Consider the following 23417-nt stretch of genomic DNA (forward strand, 5'->3'; position numbering starts at 1 on the left):
AGTATGGGGATGAGGTAGGTAAATTGGGTGGGCTATTTACCGATAGACTATGTACAGCTGCAGCGATCGGTTAGCTGCTCAGATGTTTGAAGTTGGTGAGGGAAATAAAAGTCTCCAACTTCAGCGATTTTTGCAATTCGTTCCAGTCACAGGCAGCAGAGAACTGGAACGAAAGGCGGCCAAATGAGGTGTTGGCTTTAGGGATGATCAGTGAGATACACCTGCTGGAGCGCGTGCTACGGGTGGGTGTTGCCATCGTGACCAGTGAACTGAGATAAGGCGGAGCTTTACCTAGCATGGACTTGTAGATGACCTGGAGCCAGTGGGTCTGGCGACGAATATGTAGCAAAGGGCCAGCCGACTAGAGCATACAGGTCGCAGTGGTGGGTGGTATAAGGTGCTTTAGTAACAAAACGGATGGCACTGTGATAAACTGCATCCAGATTGCTGAGTAGAGTATTGGAAGCCATTTTGTAGATGACATCGCCGAAGTCGAGGATCGGTAGGATAGTCAGTTTTACTAGGGTAACCAATTTGACAGAGCGTGAATAATTTTGAAAAGAATAATAGGCAAATGTTGCACAATCCAGGTGTGGAAAGCTCTTTGAGACTTACTCAGAAAGACAGCTATAATCACCGGAAAAGGTGCTTCAAAGTAGGGTGTGAATACTTATGTAAATTATATATATGGTATACATATTATTTTTTGAAATGTTTAAAAAAACATTTTTACACTTTTTCATTATGATTCCAAGAACACAGGATGAGATGTTACTATCCTTTGTGCAAGCACTTCCAAGAGTTAATGAACAGTGAGCCTGGTGAAATTTGGGGAGCGCATCATCAGTAGTGTACCTTTGGTTCCTAGGGTGTTTCGGCCTTTCACACTATACAGCCTCCCCAAAGGCGGCCAGAGACAGGGTGATCAATCCTACGCTTGCGTCCCATTCCCAATTAGTCATAGGAGTTGCCTTGTTGATGATAGCCAACATCCAATCGGACTATGCATGGCAGGGGCATCCTCCTCCCTGAGTCAAGCATTGTTGACCGCATACCTCCTGGCCCTCTCACTTCGGGGCCCAGCTGGGGTCTTTCCTCTTCATCCAGAGCCACTGACTGCTGCCTTCTGCCGCCTCCGATACAGCTTTGATTGCCGAACGCTGGCTCTGGCCCTTAATTCCAAGGTCTCTAAGCAGTCTGGTTGTAGATGTTGCCACAAAACCTCTGCAGCCCACCTCCACTGGTCGGACTTCTGTGTTCCAGCCATGATGCCGTGCTTCGGCAGCTAGATCGGCATAGCGCAGATGCTGTGTGTAGATGGGTGAGAAAATAAATATATTTAATCAATTTTGAATTCAGGCTGAAACACAACAAAATGGGGAATAAGTCAAGGGGAATGAATACTTTCTGATGGCACTCTGTGCGTTGTAGGTACCGTTACAGATTGACAAAGCATTGCTGAGTGTGTTGTTTATCTACAGGGCAGGGCTACACAGGTAGTTAAAGTTCCAAAGGTTACAAGGAAATTGGTCTGGGAAAGCTGTTGTTGCTTAATAATTTGTTAAACTTCCTGAACATTCCACTTCCTCCAGTTGCAAAAATGGACATGGACACTAGCAAACTACACTGGGGACATCAAGAATACAATCTTGGAGAGTTTGCTGAAAAATTCAAGGACTCCTTTCCTAAGATCATCAATGTGACGGTGGGCTTTCTTGGACAACAGGAACTGGACAGTATCAGCTCAAGCACAGTGAGTGTGATTTCTTTCCTTTGATACCTAGTGATATTATCAACTGCCTGAAGCTATTTTAGCACAGTGGTTTGGGGTTCAAATAATGTATCTTAATACTTAATCGTTCTAAAAATGGACTGTATTGTAGTACTGCACTGTAGGTTTGTATAATTTGAAAAGAAGCATGTCTTTTATCGACCGAATCAGTATTTTTCAATTGTTCTGATTTGCCAAGCCTTTTGTTAAGAGAGTAAATGAAAGAATCTCCTCACTCACTCAGTCATGTATTTTGTAATTGTATTTGTATTTATTATGGTTCCTCATTAGCTGCTGTCTTGGCAGCAGCTACTGTTCCTGGGGTCCAGGAAAATGTAGGCAGTTTATGCATGTGTCTGTGCCTATTATTGTGTTGCTTCACGGCCCCCGCTGTTCAATGTGTATTTTTATCTTTAAAAAAAAATGTATCTGATTCTATTTCTTGCATCAGTTACCCTATGTGGAATAGAGTTCCATGCAGACATGGCTCTATGTAGTACTGTGCACCTCTCATAGTCTGTTTTGGACTTGGGGACTGTGAAGAGACCTCTGGTGGCATGTCTTGTGGGGTATGCATGGGTGTCTGAGCTGTGTGCTAGTCGTTTAAACAGACCGCTTGGTGCTTTCAACATGTCACGTATTATTACCGCTTAAAATGAAGTGCAGCTCTCATGTAGTTCATGTTTATGTTTTTATCACCTCCCACCCCAACTTTCCAAAGCACATCATGGTCCACTCCCTGCTCTGCCAGCAGAGAGCAGTGTTTGAGAGCAAACATGGGAAAGTCCTGTCCCTACCTGTCACCATCTCCACTGTAGGCTTCTACATAATCAGAAATGATAGACGAGAAGGTGAGTCGCAGTTAAGTGAGGTGAATCTACAACCTCTTATCAACCACTCTGAGGATGATAGCTTAGTTACCGTTGCAAACTGGGTCTTTTTGGCAATCACTCATAGGACCACCAATCAGTCTTCAGGCTATTTTGGAGTCCAACCCACTGCCAGTCATCATCCAACCAATAACGCCACTCGTCCTGCCGTGGCTGTCAGGGGGTCATAGGCTGGACACACTGACAATCACACGCACCTATGAGGAGCAGCTCTTAATTGGGTTTCCTTTCAGCAGCAAAGGTATTCATTGATTGCATTATTTTTAAAGAAATCTGATTTATCATTCATTGAAACCTGCTCTGAATGTTACAGTAGGTCATTTGTATGGTGACCTCAAATATATATGTTTGTCATATAGCCTTTTACCACAAATAGTGAGAACTTTGCATTTGAAAATATGTAACCTATACATCTATTCAGTTTAGCATGGGGACCAAGAGAAGGACAGATTTAGTCTCCAATAACTTATTCATTATGTGTTGTTGTTATGCAGGAATCCTCTCCAGACACACTCCTCTGGTGCTGCCCATGTATATGAAGGAGGTGCGTATTGCACTGGCAGAGGGGTTGGAGGGACTCGATCAGGGCCAGTTTGAGGATGCCTGTGCTACATTGGGGGGGCAGATCGATGAACTGGGCCTCAGGAACCTTTTCATCTTTCAAGGTAAACCGCAGCGCTCTGCATGAAAAAAATATTGTTACATTACACCTCCCTTTGGTGAGTGACCACATACTTCACCTTAGAACGTGACGGTGGGTGACAATTTACTAAGTGTGGATCAGTAATTGCATCAGTACACCACACTACAGCAGACCCAGAGGAGTCACACAGGAATTTGTACTCAGTCCTCTTTAATTTTGTTCTGATTTCCAATATAATGTACAAGGAGACTTCTATGCCTGTTTGGTGTGAGCGTGGCACAGTTGAAGAGGCAGGGACTAAACTGGTTTTCTCAGTTTTAGAGAAATTGAGTTTGCCATATAGTCAACATACACTATCAATGAAGCAAGAATTGATGCAGGATGCTGCATGTCTCCTTGCATTTGAGAAATCAGAAATGTAAAATGGAGGGGACCAAGTACAAGTCCCTGTGGGACTCCTGTATTGTGCTATCAGAACATACATTTTTGTGACCTCACTATTCTTTTTAGTGATGTTATGACACAAAAATATCCTAATTGTCATTGACAGATGTAAATGTTCAAAATAACTCAAACCTAGTCTGCCTCTTCAGATATTACCATTTTGAATAAGCAAGAGTTGATTGAAAAGGGTCACGAATACATGGAGGTGAAGCCAATCTACATGTGCCTGAAGAGCCAGGGTGATGAAATCAACCTCTACCAGCACCTTGACTTTGAGACAACTGAGCCTCCTACTTTACAGAGAAAAGCAGCAAGACCCCCACCTCTACCCCCTAAACCACAACATTTACAAATAGCTAGACACAAACTTCCACCCCTTTCTCCATCATTGGAGAACAATTCCCAGTTCTACTCTGGCGGCTCATGGCACCCACTCTTCTGCTCCTTAGCAGAGGTGCCCTCTAATCTACGGGACCTGAGTGTGGCACAGGTGTGCTCCTGCCTGCGACTGCTCAACTTGGACCAGTACTGCCAGGCCTTCGAGAGGGAGCAGATTGACGGGGATCTGTTGTACACAGTTGAGCCCAGCATGATGAGGGAGACCCTGGGTATGGAGAGCCTGCACGTGGGCAAGCTTCTCCGCTTCCGAGAGGGATGGAGGCCCTTACTTGGGTCTTCTGGAGCTGAGCAGGTTGGGTAGTAATGGATTATCTGTAATGGGGATTATAATCAGATTATAAAAACTTCATTGGCAATCTGGGATCCAAACAACACTAAAGCGATCATAGAAGTGACATTTTGTACTCTTGTGCTGGATGGTCAATTATTTACATATTTTATGTTAGACTAAGTACCATTTACATTAGTAATGGCTAAAGTGTCATTCAGAATAAAGGCTACTTTTTGGAGTAATTCCTGCTGGGAAGCAAACATTCATCCACACAGCATGATTAAAAGCACAGGTTTCAGGCCAATAGCCTTGTCCCGCTGTCACACCACAGGGCCGGTGGAGTCACAGACGTCATTGACATTTTCATTTCCATTGTCAAAATGTAATTGACTTTCAGTCATTTCATTTACCACAACTACAGCAATAAGATACATAAATAAATACCTACATGAGGTCCAAGAAAATAAACATAACATACATTTTATGGCCAACAAAAAGCATGCAAAACAAAAGAAGGCACAAGGATCTAAGCTGCACTACATGACCAAAAGTATGTGGACACCCCTTCAAATTAGTGGACTTGGCTATTTATCCACACCCATTGCTGACAGGTGTATCAAATTTGAACACACAGCCAAGCAAACTCCATAGACAAACATTAGCAGTAGAATGGCCCATACTGAAGAGCTCAGTGACATTCAACATGGCCCCATTATAGGATGCCACCTTTCCAACAAGTCAGTTCATCACATTTCTGCCCTACTAGAGCTGCCCAAGTCAACTGTAAGTGCTGTTATTGTAATGTGGAAACGTCTAGGATCAACAACGACTCAGCCCCGAAGTGGTAGGCCACACAAGCTCACAGAATGGGACCGCTGAGTGCTGAAGAGCGTACAAATCGTCTGTCCTGGGTTGCAACACTTACTACTTAGTTCCAAACTGCCTCTGGAAGCAACATCAGCACAATAACTGTTTGTCGGAAGCTTTGTGAAAAGAGTTTCCATGGCCAAGCAGCCGCACACAAGCCTAAAATCAGCTTGCACAATGCCAAGCATTGGCTGGAGGGGCGTAAACCTCACCGCCATTGAACGCTGAAACAGTGGAAATACGTTCTCTGGAGTGATGAATCACTCTTCACCACCTGTCAGTCCGACGGACGAATCTGGGTTTGGCGCATGCCAGGAACACACTACCTGCCCAAATGCATAGTGCCAACTGTATAGTTTGTTGGAGGAGGAATAATGGTCTGGGGCTGTTTTTCATGGTTTGGGCTTGGCCCCTTAATTCCAGCAAAGGGAAATCTTAACGCTACAGCATAGAATAACATTCTAGATGATTCTAGTCACCTTGACAATCTTCTCTCAGGATCCGGAGCCTTGCAGAGAGACATATGGCCATGATGCAGCATTTTATTTAAAATCCCTGAAACTGTTCTGTAATGGGCAACACAGTATGTATAAATACTGTATGAATAATGAAACTTCCAGAGATGTCCATACACAGCTATACCGCACAAGCTCCACCTCCTTATCTATTGACGGTGTGGCAATAGCGACACCACTTCCCATTAATTTTCAATGGAGGGAAAGCAGTGAGAAGCGTTGTGGGCGGGGGACCGTTTGGCAGCTCGAACATGGTGTGGGAGGCGGTGAAAAAGTTCAGCATTTCCCAGCTTCATGCAAATCACCAGCAGCGACCCCTGTGCAATGACCAATTATATTGAGGGGTTCCCATGATGAATTTGATGCTACGCAACCCAACGCTGGAGACTTTCTTCAGCAAAGATGGCTGACAAAAATACTAGGATGGAAGCAAATGTAAGTCATTGTTTAAGTGATAATGCCAGAGAAGCCCGTGTTTGGAGAAAAATTTGGCATGGAACGAGACGAAGTCGAGTGCCGGCAAACCGTGCCATTATTTCCTCCAAACACCGGCTTTGAGAGCATTATCACTTTTATACAAGGGGTTACCAACATATTACAAAAATTATTGAAATGTGAGATAATGTCTAAACTTTATTTTGATGAATTTATTCATACTATTTCATCCTTCCACAAGATATAGTCCCGACACAAATCTAGGGTTGGTACCCAAGCCGGCTGGTCGTTCATTCTATTGGTTCGGTTGCCTAGTTAAATAAAGGTTAAAAAAAAAATGTAAACAAAAAAATAACTGTGTATTGTGTAGTCAGATGGAACAGAGTAAATAGGCATTTTAACATCATAGATTTAGCCGGTGGTAATTTGTGGAATAGACACGGGCTGGAATGCGCTTTTAACCAATCAGCATTCAGGATTAGACCCACCGGTTGTATAAAACGTCATTACAAATCATGCAAATCATGCAAAATATGTACAGTATATGTATATGTTAGTTAATGTAAAGACCAGTGGCGACTGGTCATTCAGGGCAGGTGGGGCAGAGCTACATTTTTTGCCATTTTTTAAATAAAACGTTTGAGGGGATTGCCTGTTTTGCATGTTATTTTGGTATTAATACATGTCACATATCATATGAAAACAATGTAAAAAAAAATAATAATAATCATTGACTTAATAAAGCTGCATACAAACATGGTCTCTTTTTTGCTATCTTGAGTAAGGCAGGTCCAAAATGCAAGTGTTTCAGCCTAAATCAGTGGTGGTGGTGAGGCAGCCAGCGGAAATACAGATCGTAGGGGTTGGTAATGTTCTCTAGATGCGCCGTGATTGGCTCAGTGTTCTGTCACTCATGGGGACACTACGTCACTGCCAAATCTAAGGGTAGAGCTCTAAAATTCACAACCTTGGGTGCTACCATAAAGTTACATTAGAAGTGCCCATCCAAGAGGGCTCAAGGTCATTGGCCACAGATAAAATTATGTTAAATCACGTTATATATCTACAGTAGCTTTGATTGGACTGATCATGTCAACATCATACTTTCTAAATCTTAGCTAGCAGTCATCATCAATCATTTTTAATCCTTGTCATATGAACAGAATTAATTAAAATAAATTATAGATAAAATGTGTCGTGGTCATCGGCCATTGGACATAAATATTACACAACAAGTTGGAAATCACAAATTCAACAATGAGTGGTTTGGAAGGAATCCGTGGCTAACTGCAAGCATTGCAAAGCAATCACTAGCCTGCTATTCAGTGGAGCGGCTGTGTGGTCCCAATTCTGGGTTTAAGGGTCTACAGTGCCTTGCGAAAGTATTCGGCCCCCTTGAACTTTGCGACCTTTTGCCACATTTCAGGCTTCAAACATAAAGATATAAAACTGTATTTTTTGTGCAGAATCAACAACAAGTGGGACACAATCATGAAGTGGAACGACATTTATTGGATATTTCAAACTTTTTTAACAAATCAAAAACTGAAAAATTGGGCGTGCAAAATTATTCAGCCCCTTTACTTTCAGTGCAGCAAACTCTCTCCAGAAGTTCAGTGAGGATCTCTGAATGATCCAATGTTGACCTAAATGACTAATGATGATAAATACAATCCACCTGTGTGTAATCAAGTCTCCGTATAAATGCACCTGCACTGTGATAGTCTCAGAGGTCCGTTAAAAGCGCAGAGAGCATCATGAAGAACAAGGAACACACCAGGCAGGTCCGAGATACTGTTGTGAAGAAGTTTAAAGCTGGATTTGGATACAAAAAGATTTCCCAAGCTTTAAACATCCCAAGGAGCACTGTGCAAGCGATAATATTGAAATGGAAGGAGTATCAGACCACTGCAAATCTACCAAGACCTGGCCGTCCCTCTAAACTTTCAGCTCATACAAGGAGAAGACTGATCAGAGATGCAGCCAAGAGGCCCATGATCACTCTGGATGAACTGCAGAGATCTACAGCTGAGGTGGGAGACTCTGTCCATAGGACAACAATCAGTCATATATTGCACAAATCTGGCCTTTATGGAAGAGTGGCAAGAAGAAAGCCATTTCTTAAAGATATCCATAAAAAGTATTGTTTAAAGTTTGCCACAAGCCACCTGGGAGACACACCAAACATGTGGAAGAAGGTGCTCTGGTCAGATGAAACCAAAATTGAACTTTTTGGCAACAATGCAAAACGTTATGTTTGGCGTAAAAACAACACAGCTGAACACACCATCCCCACTGTCAAACATGGTGGTGGCAGCATCATGGTTTGGGCCTGCTTTTCTTCAGCAGGGACAGGGAAGATGGTTAAAATTGATGGGAAGATGGATGGAGCCAAATACAGGACCATTCTGGAAGAAAACCTGATGGAGTCTGCAAAAGACCTGAGACTGGGACGGAGATTTGTCTTCCAACAAGACAATGATCCAAAACATAAAGCAAAATCTACAATGGAATGTTTCAAAAATAAACATATCCAGGTGTTAGAATGGCCAAGTCAAAGTCCAGACCTGAATCCAATCGAGAATCTGTGGAAAGAACTGAAAACTGCTGTTCACAAATGCTCTCCATCCAGGACTGCCACGTCACCTTCCTGTTGAAGTGAGCACAACAAGGTGAGCCCAAAAATGTATTGTACGCTTCTGCATAAATTATGTAATATGCCAGGGAGATATGTATACTGTAGCTAAGAAAGTAATAGTAAGTGTATGTTGTGTAGTAAGCTGTTAGTAGCCCTTGTGCTTCACCCAAATAATTTGGTATATTTTCCCTTCTTAATTTAGCCTACTGTTTTGACTTGGTGGTGCACATGTAGCCTATAGCCTTTTTTAGAGAAATGTTATTGTAAGAGCTTTCATTGTCTGCTTATATGCCCCCTTTATTTATCTTACGGTACTGACTTGGTGTACAGGGAGAACACTGTAAGAACGGCCCATGTTCTGAATTCTGTCACTGTACATTTCGAAAGTGCTGAACAAATAGTTATATTGACTACGTCAGTCCTAGCTTGCTCATTTATTTCTTAATCGAAATGATTGCTTCTTATGCGCTTGTCATCCCCTTGTGCCATAGTTTGTACATCTCAATTGTCTGTAGTAACCACATTTGTTTAAGCAAGTTAGTCATATCAGCTATGTTTTAAAAAGGCAGTAAATGAGGCTGAATGAACTGTTTCGCTACCAGACAAGGCTTTGCTGATAGCCAGGTGTAGCAGTGGTAAGGTGCTGGGACTGTTGTTGGGACAGCTTTACGTAGGCCAGTTTGTCACCGTTATAGTGCAATTAATGTGTTCTTTTAGTGTTGTGTTGTGTAGTGGCTTTACTGGCATGCATCCCAAATGTTTTTTTAGTTGTTTTCCCTACCAAGATTTACATGCTAAAATCTCCACTGGTAGAGACAAACCATTATGCATATTTTGTTGTCATAAAGTTCATTTACAAAAATCGGTATTTAGCAAGTTAGCTGTCTAGCTAATATTAGCCTGCTAGCTAGCTTTATGGCCGTTGTGACATGAGTATGAAATTGTCATTCGTGTTGTTTAATGTTTTAGGGACTCCTAAGAAACCCAGAAACCAGTCTTGTGAAACAGTGGATGTAAAGAATCTAGTTAGCTAAAGCATTTACTGCAAATTGAATGTACAATTTTGTAAGCTTGCCTTGCTGATATTTGCCATGCAATGCAGCTGAAGTAACGTACCTAGCTATTTTCTTGGCTGGCTGATAAAAATACCTGTATGCATATTGATAGCTAGCTATGTAGCCGATCTGTGTATGAACCCTAAAATGTTTGGAATAAGTATTAGTTCAGAGCCTAGCTATGAACCTCAGCTATCATAGCCGGTTGTATCGACTTCAAAAAAGTCTGAATGGCATTTATGAAGCCTGTGGATTGAGTAGAATATAAGATAACTTTATTGTGCCAAGGATGCAAGTTGCATATACATGTAGTTATTACCAAGCATGAGACCCCCAGATTGTAGCATATACATTGAATATATTCGCTGATCATGTACTCTACCTTGGCAAATAAAGCTGCGGTTCAGGAATGAATGTCTGCGAGACATTCTTTTTCAGTCATATCCAATACCAGGAGTATCAAACTCTAGTCTTTGAATGATGCTGTGTCTGCATGTATGTACTGTATTACAATTATACACTTCAACAGTGTTTACCGATCCTGGGCCTGGGACATCAATGGTTACACATTGTAACTATGCAGTAGACTAGAAACATGATTTAACTAGTTAAAGGCTGATTTGTAATTCATATATACAGAAACAGAATAACAAAAAATAGTACACTACACTTCCTATGCATCATGTAAATACTCTAAAACCAGTTCATCTCAATATCTAATTTCCCTTATCTATACTGATCTGAGGACACAGGATAGGTGTAGTATTCAATCAAATGAGAGACTAATTTCAACCAGTAGAGAATGTGAAATGCTTTATTGAAAAAAGTTCATTATCCAAGTGTTATCAATACATAATACATGCATTATAAATATTATAATTATAATATTATATTATAAATACAACTTGAATCTGTACTTCTATGCACATCTGGTGTGCATTATAAAAACAGAGGAAGAAAGAGGAGGTGGGGAGAGGTGTGAGAAAGAGTGTAAAAGACAGAAAGGGAAAGAGGTAAGAACAGAAGAGCAGGGAAGACAGCATATGATTAACGAATTACAGTGCTGCCCTAATATTCTTTCAGTTCATCACAATTACATAATTGTGTCTCTAGTGATGTTTCTTAACCAGTCTTGGGCCCTCAGTTGGCCCGAAGGTTATCTTAAGAGCAGGTGAGGTGTCGATGACGGGACTATGGGTTGGCACCCTCTCATATCAAAACATACCTGCAGATGAGAGACAGATGGATAGAGAGATTAATTGATAGATGCATGTGCACACACATGTGAATGTGTAGCATGTGACAATAGCAGGATCATATCAAGGATAGTATCACAAATGAATACATAAATACCACTTGAAGCTTGATGATGGGTTGATCATTTGTATCAACTGTGCAATGCTAAGGCAAAACAAAAACGTGCACCCCTTTGAGTCCCCAGGACTGAGAACCACTGCTCTTCATTGTGACCACTTCAACTGCAGACAGGCTTTCACAGCTCTCTGTATCTGAGGACAGAAAACATAACAAGAAACAGACTTCATTATACTCAAAATAGACATCACTGAATATTATGTTACTATTAAGCAACCACAGCTTAGGTATTTGACATACAGTTGAAGTCAGAAGTTTACATACACCTTAGCCAAATACATTTAAACTTAGTTTTTCACAATTCCTGACATTTAATCCTAGTAAAAAATGCCCTGTCTTAGGTCAGTTAGGATCATCACTTTATTTTAAGAATGTGAAATGTCAGAATAATAGTTGAGAGAATGACTTATTTCTGCTTTTCTTTCTTTCATCACATTCCCAGTGGGTCAGAAGTTTACATACATTCAATTAGTATTTGGTAGCATTGCCTTTAAATTGTTTAACTTGGGTCAAACATTTCAGGTTGCCTTTCACAAGCTTCCCACAATAAGTTGGGTGGATTTTGGCCCATTCCTCCTGACAGAGCAGGTGTAACTGGCCCTCCTTGCTCGCACACGCTTTTTCAGTTCTGCCCACACATTTTCTATAGGATTGAGGTCAGGGCTTTGTGATGGCCACTCCAATACCTTGACTTTGTTGTCCTTAAGCCATTTTGCCCCAACTTTGGAAGTATGCTTGGGATCATTGTCCATTTGGAAGATCCATTTGCGACCAAGCTTTAACTTCCTGACTGATGTCTTGAGATGTTGCTTCAATATATCCACATAACTTTCCTCCCTCATGATGTCATCTATTTTGTGAAGTGCACCAGTCCCTCCTGCAGCAATGCACCCCCACAACATGATGCTGTCACCCCCGTGCTTCACGGTTGGGATGTGGGGTGTGTTCTTCAGCTTGCAAGCCTCCCCCTTTTTCCTCCAAACATAATGATGGTCATTATGGCCAAACAGTTCTATTTTTGTTTCATCAGACCAGAGGACATTTCTCCAAAAAGTACGATCTTTGTCCCCATGTGCAGTTGCAAACCGTAGTCTGGCTTTTTTTGTGGTAGTTTTGGAGCAGTGTCTTCTTCCTTGCTAAGCAGCCTTTCAGGTTATGTCGATATAGGACATGTTTTACTGTGGATACAGATACTTTTGTACCTGTTTCCTCAAGCATCTTCACAAGGTCCTTTGCTGCTGTTCTGGGATTGATTTGCACCTAAGTACATTCATCTCTAGTAGACAGAACGCGTCTCCTTCCTGAGCAGTATGATGGCTGCGTGATCCCATGCTGTTTATACGTGCATACTATTGTTTGTACAGATGAACATGGTACCTTCAGGCATTTGGAAATTGTTCCCAAGGATGAATCAGACTTGTGGAGGTCTACAATTTTTTTGATTTTCCCATGATGTCAAGCAAAGTGGCACTGAGTTTGAAGGTAGCCCTTGAAATACATCCACAGGTACACCTCCAATTGACTCAAATGATGTCAATTAGCCTATCAGAAGCTTCTAAAGACATGACATAATTTTCTTGAATTTTCCAAGCTGTTTAAAGGCTCAGTCAACTTAGTGTATGTAAACTTCTGACACACTGGAATTGTGATAGACTGAATTATAAATAATCTGTCTGTAAACAATTGTTGGAAAATTACTTGTGTCATGCACAAAGTAGATGTCCTAACCGACTTGCCAAAACTATAGTTTTTTAACAAAAAGTTTGTGGAGTGGTTGAAAAATTAGTTTTAATGACTTCAACCTAAGTGTATGTAAACTTCCGACTTCAACTCTACTTCTTCTTATTGGTGGGGCTAGCAGCAGCCCCAGTTTAGATATCAAACATACTTCTTCTTATAATTATTATTCCGCCGCCTACTCCTCCTACGCCGTTCCAACTTCAGAACGTGCGGAATGGTCTGGATTGATTTGCATGTATACAACTTTTTGATATCTGCTATACTTTTTACGTTCTACATTTGTTTGTTGTCTTTTTTTGTCCCCCCATCCGCTAACATGGGATTTCTCAATGTTTTTAATCCTCTCCATTGTAACATCATCACTTCCAATTGTCATTTTCTCATGAAACTTTTGACGCAAATCAGATAATTCCACTCTGCAACCACTTAGACAAAATATTTCAAGCTTACCAGCTTCATCTATATCTCTGCTACTCAAATGTAGAATATTCACATCAAAAGTTACAGCAGTTTAAGTAACCGCATCATCATTTTCTGTAACATTTTGGCAAGCAACGTCCATTTTGACCACTACCGCAACAAGTTAGACAAAAAGTTAAAGGGTTTGGGATATTCGTTTATTTCTCTGCTATTCATAGCTGTGCGCAGAATCAAAATATTCAATACGGAACTTACGGTTCAGCTGTTTTTGTAACTGCATTACCACGTGTTGTTCAAACTTACCCAAACAGCTGCCGTTTTGACCACTAACACTATTATATACCACAACTACACATCTTCTGACAGCAACCACACAATTGCTTACCATATCTAGTGACAACAACCGCACAATTACATACTAGCAACCACACAACTGCTTACCATATCTAGTGACAACAACCACACAATTACAGACTAGCAACCACACAACTGCTTAACATATCTTGTGACAACAACCACACAATTATATACCACAACCACACAACTTCTGATCACACATTTAACTACTGACCATATCCAAACTATTACTGACCGCAACTACTGAACCACATAACTACTGACCACAACTTCTGACCTCAACCGCACAATTTTTGACCACATCTAGTATCCACAGCCACACAATTACATACCACAACTGCACAACCTCTGACAGCAACCACACAACTTCTGACCTCAACCACACAACTCTGATCTCAACCATAAAACTTCTGAACACAACCACACAATTACATACCTCAACCACATAACCTCTGACCGCAACCGCACAACTTCTGACCATATCTATTGACCCCAACCACACAAATTCTGACCACACAACTTCTGATCACACATTTAACTACTAACCATTTCCAAACAACATTTGACCACAACTACTTAACCACATAACTACTGACCACTACTACCACAACTTCTGACCAAATCTACTGACCTTTAATGGGAAATAAAAATTACATTTTTACACTTCTTTCAGTACCACAAACGTTTAAAGAGCTTTTGCTAGCCCCACCAACTTTACTTGTAAAGTTACCATCTAGTTGTATACAGTGTGTATATACAAAATACTCAATTAGTCTTTACTAGCAGAACTTCTTTTGCCTTTTGTTTGGCTCATACACAATGTGTGCAGCTGTAATCGAGTTCTGTTTAGATCCAGGCTTCGCATGCATTGAAATTGTCACCACTCCAACTTGTCTCGAGCTACCTAGAAGATGGGCTTCTGTAGGCCTACCGTTTTATTCTGAAGAAAGGAGAGGGGCACAAAATGTTAAGAACATACGTGTTAGTAAGTAGCCATGTGTCTGCATGACAATTATTTTTGTCAATTAACATAACCAAACCTCTCTGCCTAGCAAAGCTACAGCCACAGCCCTACAGTTTTGTACTTTTTGGGCATTTTATGCTTTCCAGAGTAATTTCTTCTCGCTGCATAATGTCCCTCAAACTCATGTGATGATGGGGACAGTCTCCGATGAAGGTTAGCAAAAATTTTACACCTGAAATAATGGTGTCCGGGTTAAACAATGAGGATGGATTTGAGTGAACATCAAGGAATCTCAGTCTATTCAAAATTCTTTGATTCATCTCAGTAACTTCAAAGCACAGTCGGTCAAAAAAGTTAAATAAAGCTAACTGTGCTGCGCATGTCAACACTTGTGTAAGGGTGTGTGCTGGTGGCAGAGAAGTCAGGCGCAGGAGATCGAACTTGGTATAAACGGAGCAGTTAAATAAGTGCTCAAAAACTCCAAAAACCAAAATATTTAAAAAAAAACAAGTGGGAACAAAACCTGTCGCACACCAGACATATATTGCACAATGCTCACAAGCAAACAATCACCGACAAGGACAATGAGGGGGAACAGAGTGTCAAATACACAACATGTAATGAATGGGATTGGAACCAGGTGTGATACAAGACATGACAAAACCAAAGGATCAGCGATGGCTAGAAGGTCGGCGACTTCGACCGCCGAACACCGCCCGAACAAGGAGAGGGACCAACTTCGGCGGAAATCGTGACAGCTTGTCTCCATTGTGTGTTAACTCTGCACCTTATCTGCGCATGTTTTCAAATCATGAACTGCATCAGTTTGCATTCAAATTGCTCTTAATTATTTTTGATTGAGTTGAGTAGTTCATTTTTTGTAATTGCAAGTGAAAACTTTTTTTTTTTTATTGTTTTTTGTAAAGACATTCAGGAAATTAATTACACAATAATTATCCCACATAACATCTGCTCACTTGTTATGTCTAGTATACTTCAACATCTTCTGTATCGCTTTAGTTGAAGAGCAGCTACATAAACTTAATTCATAATCCACATAACACATTCATGAGCAGTACACAACACAAGCATTTATGAAATAGGCTACCTATAAACATCACACACTACCTATAAATAGCACACACTCACACACAGAGCTTAGAGCTGGAGCAGGGAGACTCAAATGTGTTTTATCCCTACATGGCCTACCCTGTTGCATTCGTCTCAGAAGTTGACAAAAGACATTGACAAAATAATTGTGGACCAAGTATCCAGTGAAAGTCTCATCCCTCAATGGAAAAAACTCCAAGCCAAGACACAGAGGATAATCCTTATCTATGGTAAGAAGAACAAATATTGAACCACTTCGGGATTCTATATAGTCAGATATTAGGAAAAGCAATAGGGACGTTCCAACCAATTCGGTGCAGTTTGAGAAGTGTAAGTTGGTCCCAAAAAACTGTTTGATTTCACCTAAATGTATCATTCTGTCATAAAGAGCACATGTTCAACATCACAAAACACTTGTTTAAAGATCTCAAGATTTGTCACGGTCTTCCTCCTCTTCATCTGAAGAGGAGAGGCGAGAAGGATCAGAGGACCAAAATGCGGCGTGGTATGTGTTCATAATTCATTTTAATAAAGAAAACACTGAACACTGCAACACTATACAAAAACAATAAACCAATGACGACCGTGACGCTACAAATGAGACCTGTGCTGATACAAGCCACTAACATAGACAATCACCCACAAACAAACAGTGCAACCCAGGCTACCTAAGTATGATTCTCAATCAGAGACAACTAATGACACCTGCCTCTGATTGAGAACCATACTAGGCCGAAACATAGAAATCCCCAAATCATAGAAAATCAAACATAGACTGCCCACCCAACTCACGCCCTGACCATACTAAATAAATACAAAACAAAGGAAATAAAGGTCAGAACGTGACAAGATTATTTAAAAAATAATACCATAGTAAATGCCTACCCACTGGGCACACACTGGTTGAATAAATGTTGTTTCCACGTCATTTGAATGAAATGATGTTGAACCAACGTGGAAAAGAAGTTGAATTGATGTCTGTGCCCATTGGGTATTAAGTGTCAAATAAATTAACATGGTTGACCTTAACAGGGTTGACGATTTCATTTTATCAGCCCTAAATGCCCTTCACCAAAAAATGTAATTGTTAAAACAATTCTAGGCTGTCTATCTATGGGTAACAGGGTTGATGTGTTATGCTCAACCCGTTCCGTTCTCCACCACAAAGCACCAGAAAATGGCCAAAAAGAATAAAACCAGTTCACCTGCTTTTAGACTATTAGATGTTCAATTTTCTGGAGAAAAAAAATAAAAATTGAAATAAGTAGTTTCACCATATTAAAATGAGAATTCAGTTCACTTAACAGGGTTGATCTTAAAATTATGGACAGACGTATATTAACCACTAATCACATGAAATAAACAATAATCTTCAGAAATTACTTTGTCAAGCAACCAAATAACTAGGACTTTACAATGATTGTGAAATTTGAAGAAATGTTGAGATTAAGTGTGTTAAAATCTTCTTAGAGGTGAATACTACATTTACAGATTCTCCATCTGGTGTATACTAAAGGGCACTTATATAACAGGCTTTTAAAATTAATTTGGTGTGCAATTTCTACTTAAAATATCGAAATGATGCAAAAGGCACCCATTTCGTGGAACGACCCAATAGCTTAGATGCTAGTTATAAATGTGCCAGTCATAGGAAAACTGGTGAATTTTCATTTCTCATCTGAGCAACTTGTTTCCTGCACGTTCCGTAAATGTTAACATGAGGTGTGGCATTGCAGTGGAGTTAACAGAAGGCCAGGCTACCCACAACAAAGACAAACTGCAGCCCAGGTGCTGCTTTAAGTGGAAACATTCCACTTATTCCCCACATCATGACTAGACTTGTCTTGGTGGAGTTCTAAGGACCTAATGCATTTAGAACAGGGTTAGTCAGGCACAACATTTGTTTAAAACTTGGTTTTGACCCATGTTAATGGTTTGATTTGATTTTGATGTTTATTTTGATCACCATTAGCTGTTCTGTTACAATCACTTCGGTTCTTCCTGGTGTCCACAAACTGTGTGCTATTCAAGTGTTTTCATTGTCCTTCACTTCATTGTCCTTCACTTGTGTTTCACTCCATTAATGAAAAACTATCAATCATTTGCTTGTTTCATTTGGTTGTGACACTTTGTTGTCTTACCTATTGAGAGAGACCATGTATTTTGGTTGCCAAGATTAACAATCATATTGTTTGACAAAAATGTACAAAGGTATATGACCATCTATTCTGAAATCTTTTGTTTGGTCGGCAACAAATTACTGGAGCCAAATAAGGAGGAGGACATGAGAGGTAGGCTACATTGCAGGAACATCTAATTGTGTGTATGAGACTGTTTCAAATCAAATTGTATTGGTCACATACACACGGTTAGCAGATGATACTGCAAGTGTAGTGAAATGCTTGTGCTTGTGCGGCATATGCAAGATGCAGTAGATGGTATAGAATACAGTATATCCATATGAGATGAGTAATGTAGGATATGTAAACATTATTAAAGTGGCGTTATTTAAAGTGACTAGTTATACCATTATTAGGTCCATTTATTAAATTGGCCAGAGATTTGAGTCTGTGTTTGAGCCTCTCTATGTTAGTGATGGCTGTTTAACAGTCTGATGGCCTTGAGATAGAAGCTGTTTTTCAATCTCTCGGTCCCAGCTTGGATGCACCTGTACTGACCTCGCCTTCAGTGACGTTACAATGTGGCTTTTTTTAACCCCTGTGATTTTTGGCCTATGGGGCTTTTTATTGTTGGTGTTGCCTCAAAGTGCTAAAATAAGGAGCTGAGTGGGATGGTGAAACTGAGGAAGATCTACTCTAACCAGACGTCGGTCATTAAAACAGAGCATGTGGACTGTTGTAGGGCCGACAACATGTGAGGGAAAGAAGGAGGCAAAATCAAGTCCAGATGAGTTGATGTGGTACTGGTTGTTTATCTGACAAAACAGTAAAATAATTGCCACACTAAAGCCAGTCGAAGTCCATGAGTGTATTTATTATAACTTGTCTTATTAAAGAAATGAACATGCAACAGTGTATTTAACCTTTATTTGCATGTATGACAGTGATATTTTCACAACCCACGTGTTATACAGATGGTTGTAATAGTGTTCTCAGACAGGCTACTCCTCTCTTTACCCCATTCTTGGCTCAGGGGAAATGCAGTCTGCATTCCTCTGTCTGGAATGTTACAATCAAACAGTATAGACATCAACTCCAGTAAACAAGATACTGAAGACTCAAGCATTGAAGTACATAAACTACAAATATGTTTATTCAAAGGTTGTGTGTAGTTTTTGTTGCTCACTTTTTGATGAGCATTAGCCAATGTCCAGAGAATTTTCACAAACGCTGTGTTAAGACATGACATTGTACTAGATAGGTGTCACGACTTCCGCCGAGGTCGGTCCCTCTCCTTGTTCGGGCGGCATCGATGTCACCAGTCTTCTAGCCATCGCCGATCCACCGATCGCCAATTCAATTTGTTTTGTCTTGTTTTCCCGCACACCTGGTTTTTATTCCCTCATTACTCGTCTTGCATATAACCCTCTGTTTCCCCCCATGTCTGTGTGTGGAATTGTGATATGTAAATGTATGTAACCCGTGTGTGTTTAGTTTTTCTTAGTACCGTGTTTTGTTCTCCTCAATAAAGGGCTCCGTTTGCTACCCATTTCTGCTCTCCTGCACCTGACTTCCCTGCCGCCAGTTACGCAATCCTTTACAATAGGTCAGAATTGCTGATGTCAAACAGTATACTTGGAAGGGAATGGCATGTATACTGCTCTTATCTGTGTGGTAACATAATGAGTGTATCACTTCTCTTTTCAAGAGTAAAAGATAAAAAATAAAACCATTAAACCCTGTGCAGATTTACCATGGAATCTACTGGTGTTGGTATGTTGAGTGTGGTTCTGGGGTTTTTGGGGGTGGGTTGGGAGTTATTTCAGACAGGGATGTGAAATATTGTTTTATTTTTTATATTTTCAACTTCTGTGAGCAAGAACTAATAGTGAGTCAGGAAAATGCTGCAGTTTGTATCTGAAAATTGACTCTGACAGTAAACAACTTTATAGTGTCACATGACTTTCAGGGCTGTTTGAATGTAGACATTTTACACAATGCACATTTAATCATAATGTTGGGATACTATTATCATCATCTTTGTTACAAAAGTCCCAACTCTTGTTGTGATAATAATAGACTATTCTGTGTAAACTTTTTTTGGAACCATAAAAACATGGCTGATAAGACCAACAAATTACATTAACACTCAGAATTTGTACTGCAGCGCCAGCTGTGCCATCAGAGTCCCTGGGTTCGCGCCCAGGCTTTGTCGTAACCGGCCGCGACCGGGAGGTCCGTGGGGCGACGCACAATTGGCCTAGCGTCGTCCGGGTTAGGGAGGGATTGGACGGTAGGGATCTCAATTTGATACCACGAAATTGGGGAGAAAAAGGGGTAAAATTCAAAAAAAAAAAAAAAAACACTCAGAATTTGAAAAATAACAACCTCCACATAAAGATGAAAAGACATAGATTAAACTAAAAAGCCCAGATTTTGTCATTCATATCCTTTCCTTTAGAGAATGGCGTGATGACAGAGGCCGATGAAGAGAGGAGAGCAAGTTACGTGCTGTGTCCTGCCTGAATATGACGCCGATATCACTCTTTCACACAACACACCCCTGCGTCACCCAACACACCCACCTCACTAGATCGAAGTGGGAGAGTTACCTGCACTTTTGTCATAAAAGCCAAAGTAGCAAGATTTCTGCATTGTCAGGGTCTTATTGGAAGGTGGCCAGCTAAGGCATGAAAGAAATCCAAGCAGAGGTTACTCAGAATCAGATTACAGTCTTTAATCTAAGCTGTAAAATAAAGGGAGGATGAAAGTGCTGCTTTCATGAAAAAGTACAGTAGATGGATGTCTTTTCAGCTTCTAAATAGAGTCAATGTCGGCGCAGAAGCAGAGGCCATTTAGAAACCCCAGTAGTAGTAAAAAGTAATCGCTCCATGCTTTGTCACTGCTGATATAAAATGGAAGCCCCCACGCTGCCTTTGAAAGGTAACAATTAAACTTTACTTCACTAAAGAGCACCTGTGATTACTGAAAACGGGATGTCTGGGGACAGTCAAATCGAGGCTCGGAATGCCCATCCGATATGTGTGAGTTTTAATATAGCAAAATGTAGATACTATATGTTGACTCACTGACATTGCATTTCTTACCTTGTCACAGTTTGGCAGGGATAATGTTTTATAGCTTTGATTGAGGGTAAAATGGCTTAGTTTGCGGCAAAACTCAAATATAACCAGTCAATAAATGAGGAATGCCACATCCTGCTCTCTCAAATCTGTCTGTGCGTCTGTGTTGTTGTTTTTCATTTCCTAAGGATACGGCTTCATCTGGGAATGTTCCACGTCCCACGCCAAGAAATTCCTTTCAGTCCCTGTCTCAGAGACCTGCCAACTTAGTGAGCTCTGGATCAACAAGTAAGAATAGTGATGAAGATGTGAGGAGAAAATTAGCTTTCCAGAAGTTCAAGAGAATAGGCAGTTGTCTGCATTTCTTAGCATACTCCGTGGAGTCAAATCCTTAAATGCACATTTTATGTTTCTCTTAAACTGATAGTGTATGAAAAATCAAAGATATTAATCTCACATTTGTATCGATGACCTCCTTTGTAATCCCCTCCACCCATCCCGACCACCCAACCACCCGAACCACCCAACCACTCACCTCATTTGTACTCTTTTGTACCTACCTCTACAGGCCTGCCATCATTGGTCATTAATTCAGCTCTGAAGCCCCCTCTGCCTCCGGCAGAGCAGGAGAGGCCTGTCACCACATCTCCCCAGCCCTGGCTCAGTGTGGGCAGGACAGTGACCATGGACACTCAAAGAGAAAGGTGTGAATATCTCAAAAATGATACTGTACTCTTACATAATCTTTACCAGTTATGTTCTTATTGCTTTAACCATGCCATCCTGTGGTGGATGAAATATATTCTCTTCCTCCAGGGCTGCTGATGTTCTCTTTGACAGCTTTGCCTCTGATGGGAGAGTCGGCATGAACCCGTTTTTTGAGGTAGCTAGTAATTGCTATTGCTAGAGAGACCTGAACAAGAAGCAGAATCCACACAGATAAACTACAATGACAAACAAACAATATATTTACACTACATTCTCTTCCACCATAGACAGTGTGGAGCTCAGCCCTACACAGATCCGACCCCAGAATCAAGAACTGCTCCTTCCGTATGAAGAAACTGAAGGATCATATACTGCACGTGTAGCCCCATGGGAAGTCTTGTTTCACGTGCTGAGCTCCCTAATGCCACCATTGATTCTGTGTTGGCGTGAGACTTAAACCATGACGTCCCTTTTCATATTTACATATAATCCTCCAAGTGGGGGGAAATATCATACAACAGTACACAAAGACAGAATTTGTCTTTGCATTATGTGTTTGCAAAGGTTATTAGGAAAAAAGGAATGGGACATCTGAACAATACATCCAATTACCTAGTAGTAGATTTCAATCTATGAGTTGCATGGTTACTCATCATATAAGGCTGACTGCATAATGTAATATATCCCTCGCACATGAATAACTTTTTAAAAGTTCCAGCACATGATTTTAGGACTAAAATATGAAATTCATCTCACCCCATGGCCATCTCTCTCTTCCACCCACCTCTCTCTTCCGCTCTCCTCTTTCCCGTCATGCATTAGTCACGTTAAATTAGCTTTGCTCTCTGTCTGGACAGGGCAAAGCATTCTGTCTCAAGGCTTAATGCTGACACACATCTCCCCCTTTAGTTGCAGCAATGCTTTCCAGGCAACACAATCCTGACAGCAACAGCAATGAACATTTTTCACAGTCAGAGGTCTTGGTATCAGGCATTAACATAGCACTCTGCAATGGCTGAAGTCATCCTGCTAAGTAGCGGTGCAGGTCATTAAGGTCAAATGGTAAGGTTTGGGACCAGTTGCCAGGTTTTTAGCTACTTACATGGGATGGCTCACTGATAGTAATCCACGGTAATCAACTATTTCAATAAGCATTTTTCTACGGCTGGCCATGCTTTCCACCTGGCTACCTGTTAGGAATATTATGAATAAACAATATCCTCATTTTAAATAGAACTGTAACTAAGTAAACGTATACTCTGTTTTATTATATCTGATTAACAATATGAGTTCATAAGAAGGGATTGTGTGACAGACAAGGAGTAATTGAAGTTAATGAACACCATTCCAACTAGGCAGAAAGGAATGGGTTGTGGTTTAAGTAAGCAGATAAGGTAGTTAACCTATGGTTGAACCGACGAAACTTAGCTCTGCGGTGTTTTAGATAAGACAGTGAGTGCATTCCTAGGTTTTCTGTTAATTAGAACTGTCTGCTAAGTGGTGATCGATAATGTTGAGAGGTCAAAAGTTAATTAAGTTGTGTTGTGTGTCCTGTGTATGTGCTAGTGGGTCAGAATGAACTTTGAATGAACTTTTAAAGTTCCCTTTGTCTC

General features: G+C 40.7%; 1 protein-coding gene across 4 annotated transcripts; it reads left to right on the top strand.

The window, feature by feature from the left end:
• The first annotated feature begins 1525 nt into the window (after positions 1-1525).
• LOC110497416 (GRB2-associated and regulator of MAPK protein 2) lies at positions 1526-5185 on the top strand. Of its 4 annotated transcripts, none has more exons than XM_021573530.2 (5): positions 1526-1753; positions 2493-2622; positions 2729-2902; positions 3156-3326; positions 4198-5185. In XM_021573530.2, exons 1-5 carry the CDS (start codon positions 1601-1603, stop codon positions 4446-4448), a joined length of 879 nt encoding a protein of 292 aa, XP_021429205.1. In that variant the 5' UTR covers positions 1526-1600; the 3' UTR covers positions 4449-5185. The 4 variants fall into 4 exon arrangements, with proteins under 4 accessions (XP_021429205.1, XP_021429197.1, XP_021429212.1 ...); XM_021573537.2 differs by having other exon boundaries at positions 1527-1753; positions 4201-5185; XM_021573514.2 differs by having other exon boundaries at positions 1529-1753; positions 3898-5185.
• The last annotated feature ends 18232 nt before the right edge of the window (positions 5186-23417 follow it).

Source organism: Oncorhynchus mykiss, chromosome 2 (genome assembly GCF_013265735.2).
Source record: "Oncorhynchus mykiss isolate Arlee chromosome 2, USDA_OmykA_1.1, whole genome shotgun sequence".
NCBI lineage: Eukaryota > Metazoa > Chordata > Actinopteri > Salmoniformes > Salmonidae > Oncorhynchus > Oncorhynchus mykiss.